This window comes from Cherax quadricarinatus, chromosome 35 (genome assembly GCF_038502225.1).
Source record: "Cherax quadricarinatus isolate ZL_2023a chromosome 35, ASM3850222v1, whole genome shotgun sequence".
NCBI classification, from domain to species: Eukaryota; Metazoa; Arthropoda; class Malacostraca; order Decapoda; family Parastacidae; genus Cherax; species Cherax quadricarinatus.
The window spans coordinates 23,547,876-23,565,723 of record NC_091326.1 but is presented as its reverse complement, the minus strand read 5'-3'; the positions used below and the strand labels follow the sequence as shown (position 1 = coordinate 23,565,723).

The 17,848-nt window shown below is 39.8% G+C and overlaps 1 protein-coding gene across 4 annotated transcripts in view; it reads left to right on the top strand.

Annotated features, from left to right (window-relative positions):
* Trax (Translin associated factor X) overlaps positions 1 to 17,848 on the top strand; it is a 142,918-nt gene that overhangs the window by 124,961 nt on the left and 109 nt on the right. For all 4 annotated transcript variants that reach the window (XM_070091453.1, XM_070091455.1, XM_070091454.1 and 1 more), the window contains one exon: positions 14,451 to 17,848. This exon is cut by the window's right edge and continues 109 nt beyond it. In XM_070091453.1, the coding sequence (XP_069947554.1) occupies positions 14,451 to 14,914 (464 nt within the window). In that variant the 3' untranslated portion in view covers positions 14,915 to 17,848. The remainder of the gene's footprint in view (positions 1 to 14,450) is intronic.

Here is a 17,848-nt window from a genome sequence, read left to right as displayed (position 1 = left end):
CCAGGGTTGTCTGAGGTTCCTCTGAAACTCAAGGTAACTGTACACTATCCTGTGTGCACTATATTGTAGGAGCTGGATTCCAGACAGGAGTGACAGTATTACTAGTGCCTGACCGCTCGGCTATGTTAATAAGTAATTCACAGAGCTATAAGAATGTAATCTGAACTTCACATTCTGCAGTACTGTAATAAATCTCAGATACAAGCTATGAAAACAAACACATTGCTCAAAAGCTAGATACTGTCTTTCAGTCAGTAAGGGACTACAGTGGACCCCCGAGTTTCGTGATTAATCCGTTCCAAAGAGCCCGCCGAAGGTCGAAATTCACGAAACTCGAAACCATTTTCCCCATAAGAAATCATGGAAATAAAATTAATCCATTCCAGACACCCAAAAATATTAAAATAAAATATTTTTTTTCAAATTAAATAAAGATTTACATAATGAAAACAATCAGAAATCAAGTACATGCATTTAATAATTAATAATAACATTACACTTACCTTTACTGAAGACTTCTGGGTGGATGGAAGACGGGAGGAGGGGATAGGAGGAAAGTGTACACTATTGTTTGGAAGGAGAATCTCCTTCCATTAGGACTTTAGGTAGCAAGTCCTTATCTGGGGTTACTTCCCTTTTTCTTTTAATGCCACTGGGAACAACTTGAGAGTCACTGGACCCCTGTCGCACAAAATATCTGTCCAGAGAGGTCTTTTTCTGGCATTTCTTTAAGATTTCCCTGAAGTGGGACACAACACTGTCATTGTACATGTTTCAGATATGGCTTGTTTCAGCTTCGTCAGGGTGATACTTTTCAACAAAACTTTGCAACTCATTCTACATTGCACAAATCTCCTTAATCTTTGAAGAAGGCACCTCATCCACTCCCTCTTCCTCCTCCTCTGAAGCAAGCTCCTCAGCTGTGGTCTGATGCTGTTCCAATTGAAGCTCTTGCAGTTCGTCAGTGGTTAGCTCTTCCCTGTGGTCCTCCACCAACTCTTCCACATCCCCGTCAAAATCCCTCTGGATCGTGTTCCTCACTTTATTTACTAAAGGGCTTGCACTAACTTTCCTTGGGTCCATGATGACTTATTTAGCAGTTGCAAGCACAAAAAACAATGGATTATTATGAAATGTATTGTATGAACCCACGGGGTGATGGTCACGTGTTGGTAAACAATGGCACACTGAGCATGAATGGTGTGGGAGACTGGCTTGGTGTGCGCGGTGACGGGCGGACGGGTACTGGATGGTCGCCGAAACACGAGTCTTTTCACGAAACTCAAGGCCAAATTTTTCCAAAAAAAACTCGCCGAAGGTCGAATTTCACGAAAGTCGAGGCAGCCGAAACTCGGGGGTCCACTGTATTAGGATTTTGTACTGAGTCATTATTGCTTGGACTGGCAGTATTAGAGGTAAGACAGAACATAGAATTGCGGATGAGCAAGGAGGTTTTAGAGTGGGTAAGGGATGTGTAGATCAGGTGTTTACATTGAAGCATATATGTGAACAGTACAGTGGACCCCCGCATAACGATGGCATCACATAGCGATTATTTCGCATACCGCTTACTTTAATCGCAAAATTTTTGCCGCGCATACCGATTAAAAACCCGCTCACCGATTTTCGTCCGAGACGCGTCTAATGTGCGCCCTCACCCAGCCTCACATGTGCCGCCCGTGCCATTGTTTACCAGGCAGCCTCCACGCTAACATCCAAGCATACACTCGGAATATTTCGTATTATTACAGTGTTTTCGGTGGTGTTTCTGGAAAATAAGTGACCATGGGCCCCAAGAAAGCTTCTAGTGCCAACCGTACACCAATAAGGGTAAGGATACCCATTGAAATGAAGAAAGAGATCATTGATAAGTATGAAAGTGGAGTGCGTATTGCCGACCTAGTCAAGTTGTACAAGAAACCCCAATCAACCATCGCTACTATTGTGGGCACCAAAAAGACAATCAAGGAAGCTGTTCTTGCCAAAGGTTTAACTGTGTTTTCGAAACAAAGATCGCAAGTGATGGAAGATGTTGAGAGACTCTTATTGGTGTGGATAAATGAAAAACAGCTAGCAGGAGATAGCGTCTCTCAAGCGATCATATGTGAAAAGGCTAGGAAGTTGCATGACGATTTAATTAAAAAAAGGCCTGCAACTAGTGATGATGTGAGTGAATTTAAGGCCAGCAAAGGTTGGTTTGAGAGATTTAAGAAGCGTAGTGGCATCCATAGTGTGATAAGGCATGGTGAGGCTGCCAGTTCGGACCACAAAGCAGCTGAAAAATATGTGCAGGAATTCAAGGAGTATATAGAAACTGAAGGACTGAAACCTGAACAAGTGTTTAATTGTGATGAAACAGGCCTGTTCTGGAAGAAAATGCCAAGCAGGACCTACATTACTCAGGAGGAAAAGGCACTCCCAGGACATAAGCCTATGAAAGACAGGCTTACTCTTCTCATGTGTGCCAATGCTACTGGTGATTGCAAAGTGAAGCCTTTATTAGTGTATCACTCTGAAACTCCCAGAGCGTTCAGGCAAAAGAATGTCCTCAAGGATAATTTGTGTGTGCTGTGGAGGGCAAACAGTAAGGCATGGGTCACTAGGGAATTTTTCTATAACTGGTTACACCATGCATTTGCCCCCAATGTGAAAGATTACCTAACTGAAAAGAAATTAGAACTTAAGTGCCTCCTGGTGTTAGACAATGCCCCTGGTCATCCTACAGACGTGGCAGAGCGACTTTATGGGGACATGAAATTCATTAACATCAAGTTTTTGCCTCCTAATACCACTCCTCTCCTGCAGCCCATGGACCAGCAGGTTATTTCCAACTTCAAGAAACTGTACACAAAAGCTCTGTTTGAAAGGTGCTTTGTAATGACCTCAGAAACTCAACTGACTCTAAGAGAGTTTTGGAGAGATCACTTTAATATCCTCAATTGTGTAAACCTTATAGGTAAGGCTTGGGAGGGAGTGACTAAGAGGACCTTGAACTCTGCTTGGAAGAAACTGTGGCCAGAATGTGTAGACCAAAGGGATTTTGAAGGGTTTGAGGCTAACCCTGAGAGGAGTATGCCAGTTGAGGAATCCATTGTGGCATTGGGAAAGTCCTTGGGGTTGGAGGTTAGTGGGGAGGATGTGGAAGAGTTGGTGGAGGAGGACAATGAAGAACTAACCACTGATGAGCTGATAGATCAACTTCAAGAGCAAGAGGCCAGACCTGGGGAAACTGGTTCAGAGGAGGGGAGAGAGAAATTGAAGAAGTTGCCTACTACAAAGATAAAGGAAATCTGTGCAAAGTGGCTTGAAGTGCAAACCTTCATGGATGAAAATCACCCTCACACAGCTATTGCAAGCCGTGCTGGTGACTATTACACTGACAATGTTGTGAAACACTTTAGGGAAGTGATAAAGGAACGAGAGGTACAGGCCACTATGGACAGATATCTTGTGCGAAAGAAGTCCAGTGACTCTGAAGCTGGCCCTAGTGGCATTAAAAAAAGAAGGGAAGTAACCCCAGAAAAGGACTTACTACCTCAAGTCCTAATGGAAGGGGATTCCCCTTCTAAACAGTAAGAAGATAATGCTCTCCCCTCCTCCCATCCCATCAATCATCACCAGATCTTCAATAAAAGTAAGTGTCATGTAAGTGTGCATGCCTTTTTCAGTTTGTGTGTATTAAAATTAATATTTCATGTGGTAAAAAAAAATTTTTTTTCATACTTTTGGGTGTCTTGCACGGATTAATTTTATTTCCATTATTTCTTATGGGGAAAATTCATTCACATAACGATTATTTCGCATAACAATTACCCCTCTTGCACGGATTAAAATCGTTAACCGGGGGTCCACTGTATTTAGATAAAGGTAGGGAAGTTTTTATTGCATTTATGGATTTAGAAAAGGCATATGATAGAGTGGATAGGAGAGCAATGTGGCAGATGTTGCAAGTATATGGAATAGGTGGTAAGTTAATAAATGTTGTAAAGAGTTTTTATGAGGATAGTGAGGCTCAGGTTAGGGTGTGTAGAAGAGAGGGAGACTACTTCCCGGTAAAAGTAGGTCTTAGACAGGGATGTGTAATGTCACCATGGTTGTTTAATATATTTATAGATGGGGTTGTAAAAGAAGTAAATGCAAGGGTGTTTGGGAGAGGGGTGGGATTAAATTATGGGGAATTAAATACAAAATGGGAAGTGACACAGTTACTTTTTGCTGATGATACTATGCTTATGGGAGATTCTAAAGAAAAATTGCAAAGGTTAGTGGACGAATTTGGGAGTGTGTGTAAAGGTACAAAGTTGTAAGTGAACATAGAAAAGAGTAAGGTGATGAGGGTATCAAATGATTTAAATAAAGAAAAATTGGATATCAAATTGGGGAGGAGTATGGAAGAAGTGAATGTTTTTAAATATTTGGGAGTTGACATGTCAGCGGATGGATTTATGAAGGATGAGGTTAATCATAGAATTGATGAAGGAGAACAGGTGAGTGGTACATTGAGGTATATGTGGAGACAGAAAAAATGTTATCCATGGAGGCAAAGAAGGGAATGTATGAAAGTATAGTAGTATGAACACTCTTATATGGGTGTGAAGCTTGGGTTGTAAATGCTGCAGCGAGGAGGCGATTAGAGGCAGTGGAGATGTCCTGTCTAAGGGCAATGTGTGGTGTAAATATTATGCAGAAAATTCGGAGTGTGGAAATTAGGAGGTGTGGAGTTAATAAAAGTATTAGTCAGAGGGCTGAAGAGGGTTTGTTGAGGTGGTTTTGTCATTTAGAGAGAATGGATCAAAGTAGAATGACATAGAGAGCGTATAAATCTGTAGGGGAAGGAAGGCGGGGTAGGGGTCGTCCTCGAAAAGGTTGGAGGGAGAGGGTAAAGGAGATGTTGTGGGCGAGGGGTTTGGACTTCCAGCAAGCGTGCATGAGTGTGTTAGATAGGAGTGAATGGAAACGAATGGTATTTGGGACCTGACGATCTGTTGGAGTGTGAGTAGGGTAATATTTAGTGAAGGGATTCAGGGAAACCGGTTATTTTATATAACCGGACTTGAGTCCTGGAAGTGGGAAGTACAATGCCTGCACTCTAAAGGAGGGGTTTGGGATATTGGTGGTTTGGAGGGATATATTGTGTATTTTTATATGTATATACTTCTAAACTGCTGTATTCTGGGCACCTCTGCAAAAACAGTGATTATGTATGAGTGAGGTGAAAGTGTTGAATGATGATGAAAGTACGTATTTTCTTTTTGGGGAGACGGCCGACTTGTTAAAAAAAAAAAAATCGCTCGAAAGTACTTGAGACATGATTGCAAGGAATGAACACGAGAATTTCAAATATGGCTTAAATGGGAGAAAATGCTTAACTAATCTGCATAAGTAATGAGAATTGACAAGACACACTTCAGAGCAAGGAAAACTCACAGAAATTTACTCAACTAGATAAAGCAACACTTTGATGTTCAAGGGAACTCTTACTGTAATTTGAATTAATGGCATGGTGAGTTGTCTCGACTCTCAAGTCAATAAAGAAATTCAATAATAACTGATAAATCAGTCAAAAACGATAAAATAGAATCAATAATCTTGTGCAAAATAAAAATACACTGGGAAAACAATAATCTAAAAAAACAAATAATTGGCACACAAGTATTAAAATATGATGCATTGAGAATACAAGTAAATGTGGAACTAGAATCACAGAATATTGCATTGAAATGTACTTTAGCACTATTGCAATTTGTAAAGTAAAAGTACACAAGTGAAACTAATGTGACATTTTTATTGTGGCAACATTTCACTCTCCAGGAGCTTTGTCAAGCCGTTACAAACGATGTATGGATGCACAGGGTATATATAGGCTTAGAGTGAGGTGTAATACTAGTGGTAGTAGTAGTAGTAGTAGTAATATAAGTTGTAATAGTAGTAGTAATGCAATTAATTTGCACATACAATTAAACAAAACAAAGGCAGCAATAAGGTCTTGTGTTGACGAAATGGTAAATAAATCGCTTGCTTGCAGACAAGATAATAGCACTATTGTCTGTGGAAGTAGAATGAATTAGACACTGGCTAAATAATAATTAACACAAAAGAATACTCAACACACATTAAAATGGGAATAAAACACACTGGGAAAAAAATGGGAACTGAATGAACACAAAATCAGTAGGAAATTATAAAGAAAAATGCTGGGGAAAAATAAAAAAATTAATGATGTAGGTACTGGGAAAAAAAAATGTATGATTCACAACACTGAAATATGGAGCAGAACACAAGGTAAACAATTTACTGAAGTACTTCACTGAATGAATGACTTTGCAGATAAGCACAATTCTGCGCATACGGGAGAATTGAGAATCGTAAACACAACTTTATATTGCTCGCAGCAGTGTTGAGAGTCAACACAAAATATATATATTGCACACAACAGAGAAAAAAAGAAAAAGAAAAAAATAGTATGTACTTCAGATATAAAGAAGGAACACGAAAATTAAACAAGAGAACACTAGAAAAAAAAATTTATTGCAAACAGAATCTAATGAACACTGAGTCTGTAATCACAAGTCACAGAATGTTACTAAGAATGCACTATAGACTGAGGAAATGTCTCAAACACTTGCAAATGTCTCTACAAAATTGCTATAATGCTTGCTTGAAGTCTGGGAGCAACACAGGTGGTGAGGAGGTGAGGGAAGTGATTGTAGCTGGCGGCAGTGCTCTCCCACTAGTCGAATTCTCAAAGAATTCTGCGCTTAATCTCGAGGAACCCACATAGCTAGGCTTTGTCATTGGCGCACAGGTACGAGGAAGCAATCTTGGGTCTTGACCCTCCATGTGAGCTGTGAAGATGGTGATAGAACCCGGTAAAAGGGTGAAGAAGTCACACGTGAGCAATGGCAGTGGTAGGTGTGGGTGAGGGATGCAGCGCACTGAGTGAGTCACGAGGCGGGTAAGAGCGGCATAACCCAGGATAACTGGTTGGCACCCACACTCTCACATGTGAAGATTTTAAGCTGGATGGCTTAAAAAAGTACCACAACACTACAGGGATGGTATTAGCACTCAGGATGGCTTGAAACTTGGAGCACAAAGAGATAATGAAGGCTGGAACTCACATGGCTTGCTCGAGTACTGTGTTTAGTCAGCTGGGTCAGCTTGCTGGCTTAAGCTCTTCACACGACTGGGATGGGTTGAAATCTTGTAATAATGAGCACAGCAGGTTGGGAGTCTGGCTTATCAGGCAAGGCTGGGACTTACAGGCAAGGCTGGTACTAAGCAGGCTGGATGGCTTAGGGCTTAGTCTCTCCCCACAGACTGGCTTGGCTTAATTTGCAAATCTGGGTCAACCCCTTGGAAGTTATGCAAATAAGCAGAAAAGGCACAAGGACTAACCAGGAAGCAGTGCAGACAGGCTGGTGGGTGCTGGCTTGGGATGGGAAGATAGCTTCTCTCTTGCTGCAGGCCTAGGGACAATCACAAAATGGCTGCCGGCTCAGTAGAATTTTATCTCCTTATATCACCGTAATTGTCAGAATTATGGACCCTCCGCATCCACCTTGGAGATATGATGGTTGAAGATAAACACACTTGTTTGGTTGTAATCACTTATATTGGCAGAGTCGTGAGGGAAACTTAGCCCAGCCTACCTGTTGCCTTGAACCCTACACTGGATCTGAGAGAGGGGCAGGGTGAAAGATGCTCACATGAGTCACTGTGTGATGTCACACATGCTAGCCACTGGGCCTAGCTGAGCAGGGAGCCTAAATGTATATGTGGATGATATGATCTACGATAACTACACAAGCCTGTATGTAGGGATTAAGTAGCAATACTGACAAGAAGCCAATATGTGTATGCAAATGGAGCAAACTCTTCCACTCAACCAATCACAGTTGGTGTCCAACAAGGAAGTGTCCTTAGCCCACTCATATTTCTCATTTACATCAGTGACCTACTGAATGCATCACAGCTGCTCAAACCCATATTATTTGCAGATGACACAACATACATCTTCTTTCACCCAAACCTAGTCATACTGGCTAATACTGTTAATGCCGAATTGCAGAAAATAACTACCTGGATGATAACAAATAGGCTTACCCTCAATAATGACTAAGCCTATTTCATTCTGTTTGGAAACAGAGCTACAAATGTTACACTAAGCATAACGCTAAATGGATCACCCACCACAAGACTCACAGAGGGAAAATTCCTAGGAATCCACCTTGACAGTAGCCTCAAATTCCAGACACACACACAACAAATTTCTAAGAAAATCTCTAAGACAGTAGGCATACTATCAAAGATACAGTACTATGTTCCACAATCAGCTCTCTTGCACTGTATCATTCACTCATCTACCCTTATCTCACATATGGGATTTGTGCATGGGGATCAACAATATTAAATCACCTAAGACCACTAATAACCCAGCAAAAGGCTGCAGTCAGAATGATGATAAATTCCCACTCCTGACAGCATACTCCACCAATATTCAAAAGTCTAAAACTGCTCACCATTAAGGACATCCATACTTATTCATGTGCCTACTACACACACAGGACACTACACTCAAACATAAACCCTCCACTCAAACTTCTCCTCACCGACCTTAACAGGACACATGCCCACAACACATGGCACAGATCTTCTTTTGATTTACCCCGTGTCCATATCTCACTGTGTAAAAACTCCATGCACATAAAGGGCCCCAAAATTTGGAATTCATTACCAGTAAATACTAAAGTAACCAGGTCTGAACACCAATTTTAGGCTCTTCTCAAAAACCACCTACTCACCTTAAACTAAATACAGGTACCATCCGACTTATGACCGAGCTTGGTTCCAACCAACCGGTCGTAAGCCGAAATGGATGTAAGTCGAATCTTATTACTGAATATCAATATCACATTTTTGTAATGACTTTATTTTATTGTTTTATTTTGGTATTTCATTTTTTACTTTACTTTTTATGCTGTTAGTACTATATTTTGTACTGTAAGGGTTAGGAAAAACACTGTGTACAACACAAACAGTTGTTTATTTCCAGAAATTTGGCATAAAAAACATGGTTGTAAGAAGTCAAGTGGTCGTATGTCGAGCAGGTCGTAAGTCAGATGGTAGGTGTACTCAATATTTAACTTTACCAAAAATCTCCCAATTACCTATTACCCAAAACATTACTGCCTTACACCCAATTGTAGCATTCTCATACTGTAAACTACTTTCACTATGTTATACAGTGGACCCTCAACCAGCGATATTAATCCGTTCCTGAGAGCTCATCGTTAATCAAAATAATCGTTAGTCAAGTTAATTTTCCCCATAAGAAATAATGGAAATCAAATTAATCCGTGCAAGACACCCCAAAGTATTGAAAAAAAAAATTTTACCACATGAAATATTAATTTTAATATACACAAACTGAAGAAGACATGCACAGTTACATGACACTTACCTTTACTGAAGATCTGGTGATGACTGATGGGATGGGAGGAGGGGAGACCATTGATCTTGTTAGTGTTTAGAAGGGGAATCCCCTTCCATTAGCACTTGAGGTAGCAAGTCTTTTTCTGGGGTTACTTCACTTGTTCTTTTAATGCCACTAGGACCAGCTTCAGAGTCACTGGACTTCTGTCGCACAACATAGCTGTCCATAGAGGCCTGTACCTCTCGTTCCTTTATCCTAAAGTGTTTCACAACATTGTCAGTGTAATAGTCACCAGCACGGCTTGCAATACCTGTGCGAGGGTGATTTTCATCAAAAAAGGTTTGCACTTTAAGCCACATTGCACACATTTCCTTAATCTTTGAAGTAGGCAACTTCTTCAATTTCTCTCTCCCATCCTCCGAAGCAGTTTCCTCAGGTGTGGCCTCTTACTGTTGAAGATGATCTAGCAGCTCATCAGTGGTTTGTTCTTCATTGTCCTCCTCCACCAACTCTTCCACATCCTCCCCACTAACCTCACCAATATGAGCACTAGTTCCAGGCATTTTTTCCTGTTCACCTGGGTGTTAGTCAACTGTTGTGGGTTGCATCCTGGGGGACAAGATTAAGGACCCCCAATGGAAATAAGTTAGACAGTCCTTGATGATGCACTGACTTTCTTGGGTTATCCTGGGTGGCTAACCCTCCGGGGTTAATCGTTTCTCGGTAATTGTTTCACGTTAAGCCACACCAACAACACTCTCTCCACATCTTCGAGTAATACAGCTGATGGTGGTGTAGCAACAACAACAGCTGACTGTGGTGCAGCAGCAGCTGCACCTTTGGCAAGAACAGCTTCCTTGATTGCCGTTTTCTTACCCACAATAGTAGCGGTGGTTGATTGGGGTTTATTATACAACCTGACCAGCTCAGAGACACGCACTCCACTTTCATACTTAGCAATGATCTCTTTCTTCATCTCCATAGTAATTCTCACCCTTTTTGCTGTAGGGTTGGCACTAGAAGCTTTCTTGGGGCCCATGGTGACTTATTTTGCAGGTGCAATCACTACAAAGGCTGTGATAATATGAAATGTTCCAGTTGTTGTATGTTTGGAAGCGACCGCAGTGGCTGGCTGGCTTGTAAGCACTGACACCCAAGGGACAAGTGAGGCGCGCTCAGGCCAAAGTGGACGCGTATGGTACAGAACGAATAGCGCTGGTCGCGTTTTTAAGCGCTAGTTGAGGCAAAATTTTTGCGTTTAAATGTATCGCTAGTCAGATTTATCGTTAATCAATGCCATCGCTGGTTAAGGGTCCACTGTATTCCCATAATATAATTTCAATATTTATTTTTGAAACTATTGTAATTAGAGTAAAATTACTGTCAACTATAAATATAAAAAAGTACAACTTAAACAAACTATGACCAATTTCTTTAGTATAAAGTAGTCTGTAAGCCATTAAATTAAGTCTGCCCATAATGCCTAGGCATGATAGTGGCTCTCTTTGCACTGCAGCTCATTATTCTAATTTCATAATCTCAATGTAATCTTGCAAAGAAATAAATTTTGTTTGTTTGTTTTATATAGGAAAGCACTGGTTTGATAATAGAGTTGTGGACGAGTGGAACAAACTGAGTGCCGTCATAGAGGCTAAGATGTTGTGCAGTTTTAAAAATAGGTTAGATAAATACATGAGTAGTTGTGGGTGGGTGTGAGTTGGACCTGACTAGCTTGTGCTACTAGGTCAGATGCCATGCTCCTTCCTGACCTCACTAGGTTAGGGTGTTGGCTTAAGTCGATAGGACAATTGGACCTGCCTCGCATGGGCCAGTAGGTATGCTGCAATGTTCCTTCTTTCTTATGTTCTTATTGAATGCACCCAAGAGATTATATGGTGTCAAGAGTAGCAAGACTCTTAGTGATTTTAATGTGTACCTGCATGCCAGCACAGTGTGTAAGTATATTTAGGTGTGTATATTTAGGTGAGCGTGTTTGATAGGAGTGAATGGAGACAAATGGTTTTTAATACTTGACGTGCTGTTGGAGTGTGAGCAAAGTAACATTTATGAAGGGATTCAGGGAAACCGGCAGGCCGGACTTGAGTTCTGGAGATGGGAAGTACAGTGCCTGCACTCTGAAGGAGGGGTGTTAATGTTGCAGTTTAAAAAACTGTAGTGTAAAGCACCCTTCTGGCAAGACAGTGATGGAGTGAATGATGGTGAAAGTTTTTCTTTTTCGGGCCACCCTGCCTTGGTGGGAATCGGCCAGTGTGATAATAAAAAAATAATAATAGGTACACCTAAGTATAATTATAAGAGTATATGTAAAATACACAATAATTTTAAAACACTTGAAATTTTTGAAAATTTCCAGACATAATAGAGATATATGCTCACAGAGAATGTAAACAAACCAGGTGGGGGGCGCCGTATTTGAAAGACTGCTCGCCATATAGCAAGTTTTGGTCATAATTTGAAATCGCCATATTAGTGGAATACTGTAAGGCAAAGCACCGCAAAGTGGGGCCCTACTGTATGCAGCCTTTCCTCACTTAACGACGGAGTTCTGTTCCTAAGACCATGTTGGTAAATGAATTCATCGCTAAGCATGGCACATACTATAATGGTAACAGGTTTGTGTCAACCATCTTTGATATTGTTTTAACCCTTTGAGGGTCCAGAGGCCAAATCTCAGAGTGACAGCCAGGGTCCAAGAATTTAAAAAAAAAATTATTTTTCTTATGAAATGGTAGAGAATCTTTTTGTGAAGGTAATAAAACAAAAAGTATGAAATTTGATTGAAAATTGATGAAATTATGCTCTTGTGAATTTTACTGCGTCAGTGATATTTGCACATCGGCGATTTTGCCGACTTTGACTCCCATTTTAGGCCAATTACATTATTCCAATTGACCAAATTCTTAGCTATTTCACTAGTATTACTTCTGTTTTATTGCTTGAGCACAAGAAATTGCCTAGTCAACTGTTTCAACTACCCAATAAAGTGATCAGAAATTAATAATATGGTCAATTCAACACAAAGTTCAAAATATCCCAATTTCAAAATAGGATCCAGAATAAACAATGCAGGCATTCCTGGCAGTAAACTGGCATTTCCTCTGTTTATTAGTTATGTTTTCAGGCTTTACTAATGAATTACATTTTTATTTTTTATTCACATAATGAATTTTTATTCACACCAAAAAATAGAAGATTTACTTTTATGCAATATTGTAATAATTGTATAAATAATATCCGCACATTTGTGAACATATACTAAACCCACCTGCTAACATGTATTAGACGGGTGACGTCATTTGTTTACTCTTGAACATCGGCAAAAATTGAACATTTCCACAACTTTGAGCTCCTTTTCAAGCCATTTCCAGTTCTAAAACCAATCAAAATCACCTCTTTTACTGTAACATATCTTCCATTCTATCAAATGAGACCAAGAAATCTTGAATACAACTGTAAAAAGCATATAAAAAACACTGCAAAGTCACTGTTTTAATCCAGTTTTTTTTTCCATTATGCACTGCATGCTGCAGTATTTGTTTTATGTGGTTCACACTTACCACATAGATGTATTCTCTCATATTTAGGCCCAAATTTACCACTTACAGCTTATCTGAGGGAGCTGAGCTCAAGCCATAGTTCTACGGCTTGGAACCTTGCTTCAAAGCCGTAGAACTATGGGACGGACCCTCAAAGGGTTAATGTCTCCTTTGCACCATTTATAACATTTTTAGTATATTTCTAAATATTTATACAGTAGGGTACTGTACATTCTAATAAACAGAATAGAGGAAATGAGCTCTAATGTACATTATTTAAGTATGCATATTGGTCAGAGAGCCCGTCGTAAATCTGAGTCGTTGGTATAAAGTACGTCACTTAGGAGAGGCTGTATGTGCTTTGTTTCTGAATATTTTTCAGCAACATAATTAAAGAAGTAACCTTCGTTGAAGTAATTGATACTAGGTACAGTGAGTTTTAATGGTTATCAGTGAGGTAATCTATAACTTGGCTAGGAGTGTTTGGGATTTTGCTGGCTAGATTTTTTCTTAGAGTTATTGAAAATTCTTCTATTTTATTTACTGTCTCAGAGGCCTGTAGTGGAGGTTCATTAAGTTTAGTTACATTGGTCGTTAAATTAATCTGGACTTCCCCTTTATTATTATGAAAAGCGTTAAAAAGCAACAATATAAACATTATAGAAGAAAAACTGTAATACTTAAAGCTTACAATAGTATTTTGTTGTCTTCCCCTTGGCCTTGATGATTATTTGAAGTCGTTTAGGCATGTTTTCACTCAAATTTCTGAAGTAATCAATGGATAACTGGTTGACCCAAGTGTTCTTGATCTCCTGCTGTAGGCACGACATGGATGAAATATGGCAGAATTCTGTCTTGTTTTCATGATATTCCAGGCATTCTCAATAGGACTGAGGTCTGGACTATTCCCTGGCCACTGTAAAACCTCAATATTTTTCTCAGCAAGTCACTTAGTGACTTTTTTTGACCGTAAGATCTGCTGGACCTGCCTCCATTATAAACAGTATAAAGCAGTTCAGATTCATATTGCATATTTGATGTATTAATACAACACCCTAGACCACTGACATAGCATTATTAGAACATCATAGAACACTGATTTAGCAGTATTGGAACACCTTTGACCACTTACTTAGCAATATTGGAATACCCTTGACTATAGTAGTACATTGTATTTCCATTCTTGACTGTTGAATGATGTGTGTAAGCACCTCACTAGTTCTACCAGGACTGCTTGTCATGAGCAGCATCAAGCTGTCTAAGGCAGTATGCAATAAATTGACTTGATTTTATTTATAGGGAATAGCACTGAAAAAATATCCTAGCATAATTTTGATTGTAGTTTAATAGGTTAGGTAGTAGACAGGGTAAGTATTGCTTTAAATATGATATTATTGGAAAAATAAGGAATTTTCTACAAATAACATAATTTATAAAGTGTTTCATCTGTATTTTAGGAATCCAAGAGTATATAGAGGCCCTGTCCTTCCACTTCTTCTTGCTCACAGAAACCATCATCAGTCACAACGAGGTTCAGGGACGCCTGACTTTTGGCTCTCAAGATCAAACTGACATAGTGCCCATTAGTGTCCTTGTGCAGGCAAAGGAATATATACTTGGTATTGCTGATCTTACAGGAGAGCTCATGCGTTTCTGTATAAAGTGTGTTAGTACAGGGGACTTTGAAATGTGCTTTAAGATCTGTGATGTCCTCAAGAAAATGCATGGAGGATTCTTATCTTTGGGTTATATTCCAGCCAAGGAGCTTTATCACAAAATGATGGTGTTCAGATCTAGTTTACATAAAGTAGAAGAAGCATGTTATTCATTGCAATTGAGGAAATCAGAGGTTCCTGCAGAAATGCTTGGTGATGTGTTTGCTATGTATGATGCAGATGACCAGAATGTTGCATTTGTTTAAATTTATAGCAGCATATTTTATGGAGTGTTCAGATTATAAAAAAAATTTTCCTTTAAAGACATTGGCTATCTCTCACCAAGGCAGGGTGACCCAAAACAAGGAAACACATTAACTATCATTCACTCAGTAGCTGTCTTGCCAGAAGTGTGCAGACCTCACAATTCAATAGACCCTCTGAATTCTTACATCCCTAGGCTTCCTTTAGAGTGCAGGCACAGTACTTTTCACCTCCAGGACTTACATCCAGTTACAGTGGACCCCCGTTTTTCATAATTAATCCGATCCAGAGAGCGTGACTAATGGCGAAATTGATGATTTGCAAAACCATATTCCCCGTAAGAAATAATGTAAATCCAGTTAATCCGTTCCAGACACCCAAAAGTATTAAAACAAAATAATTTTTTTACATGAAATATAGATGTACATACACAGAAAACAATGAGACATGAATAAAACAATAATAACATGAGACTTACCTTTATTGAAGATTCTTCATAGTGTATGGAAGACAGGAGGAGGGGAGAGGATGGAGAAATTACTGTTTGGAAGGGGATTCCCCTTCCATTAAGACTTCAGGTATCAAGTCCTTTTCTGGGGTTACTTCCCTTCTTTGTTTTTTAATGCCACTAGGACCAGCTTGAGTCACTGCACACCTGTGGCACTAAATATCTGGCCAGAGAGCTCTGTTTCTGGCATCTCTTTAAAATTTCCCTAAAATGGGACAAGACATTGTCATTGTACATGTTGCCGACACGGCTTGCAACAGCTTTGTTAGGGTGATGTCCCTCCACAGATCTTTCCATCCTATTCCACATTGCACAAATCTCCCTTACTGCCACCACCTACCACCCTCTCCCACCATCACTACCACCCTTTATCACCATCACAACCACTACCACCCTCTACCACCATCACTACCACCATCACTACCACCCTCTACCACCATCACTACCACCCTCTACCACCATCACTACCACCCTCTACCACCATCACTACCACACTCCCACCATCACTACCACTACCACCCTCTACCACCATCACTACCACCCTCTACCACCATCACTACCACCCTCTACCACCATCACTACCACCCTCTACCACTATCACTACCACCACCACTTTCATATTTTTCTACAATCTTTTTGTTTAATTCTATCGTGTTTGTCACCTTCTTTACCAGATGGCTGGCACTAGCTTTCTTTGGGCCCATGGTGGCTTATTTAGCAGTTTCATGCACTAAAATGAATGGAATATTACAAAAAGTATCGTATGAATGCGTGGTATCGTGCTCACTCACTGATAAACAATGGCACACTGACTGTGAATGGTGTGTGGGGCCGTTCATATACGTTTGGGCCGAACGACTATTTGCAAGTCAAACAATGATTCGCGAGTCAATATTTTGATGAAAAAAGTTACGATTTGCGAAAATTACGAATTCCAGTGCTTACGAAAAACGAGGGTCCACTGTAACTGGTTTTCCTGAATCTCTTCATAAGTGTTACATTGCTCACACTAACAACACAGCAAACTGTAAGAACCACTCACTTCAAACTAACACACACTCACAAGCATGCTAAATACTGAAGCCCCTAGCACTCAAAACCTCCTTATTCCTTCCCTCCCTCCAGCACTTCCTAGAATGACTCTTACCCCTCCTTCCTTGCTACCCAGATTTATACACCCTGCCCAAACCACCTCACCATCACTTCCTCAACCCTCTGAATTTAATTTACCTGTTGATTTATTTATGTTTTCATATCTGTTTGTAGTTATAAGAACAGAGCTATGCTTATGTCACATGTTCACTATAGGTTCCGTATTACATCCTCTTTTCTTCTAGGGGTGCTTGAATGCTGCTGAAGGGCCATTGATCCAAGGAATTGGATTATTACTTTTATAGTTAGGGAAAAGCACTAAACTCAATGGGGTCATACAGTAATTTTAATAATGCAGTCATTTTATGCTCTAAATTCACTGGGGTCATACAGTGGTGTGGGTAGGGGTGTGCAAGAAGTATGGATGTACAAGGGGTAGGGATATACCAACCGTTACCCATTGCATATTGCTACCCTTAATACACTCCTCCCCTGGTACACTCCTACTTACAGGGTCATACAGTGATTGGGGAATAAGAGGCAATCAGGTTCAATCCAACGAAGGGGAGAACAGGTCCAATTATTTGAATAAAGAATCCCTCACCAGCATCAAGAAACTTCCCTTGAGGAACTTATTCTCCCATTCCTCAGATCAAACCTGATTACCTTTCATTTCTTAGCGAGTGAATGACCCAACGGGTTCAACATTTTCCCATGAATACAATATCAAATAATTACAGCTTCTTGGATCCTATTCCAGCAGTCTATCATTATTTGTAATGAAACATTTTCTGCTTGATGTTGCTGTAAAATATTTCTTCTTTATTGTAATTTTTTAAATACATTGGCCATCTTCCACTTGTATTTCTTAGCTCTGGGAGCTGTAGGTGACCACATCTTTGTTGTTATAGTAACAGGTACGTGCTTATTGTGTCCTCTCTTCAAGGTTTTACTTTTCATTTTGTAGTTTCCAATGGTTGTATCACATACTGCCTCCTTTTGGATTTCGATACATTCCGGTACTCTGCCAATCTTTATAAAGAAAATTTTTCTAGTAGTCTTTTGCACTACTTTTTTCTCAGTTAATAAATGTAGTCTTTTGTTTTCTAGGTTGATATTGCTAAGAAATTTTAAAAATTTTTGTTATCTATTTATGATTTTATATATGGATTTATATAATGTCTCTACTTTTCCTCCTTTTGGCCATTGTAAGATTTTTTTGTAGTGTCAGGCATTATTCATAAATTATACAGTATTTTTGACTCTGTAAATCACATTTTGTGTGTGGGCACCACATTCTTGCTGTAAATTCCAGTTTTAAAATAATCTAAATTGT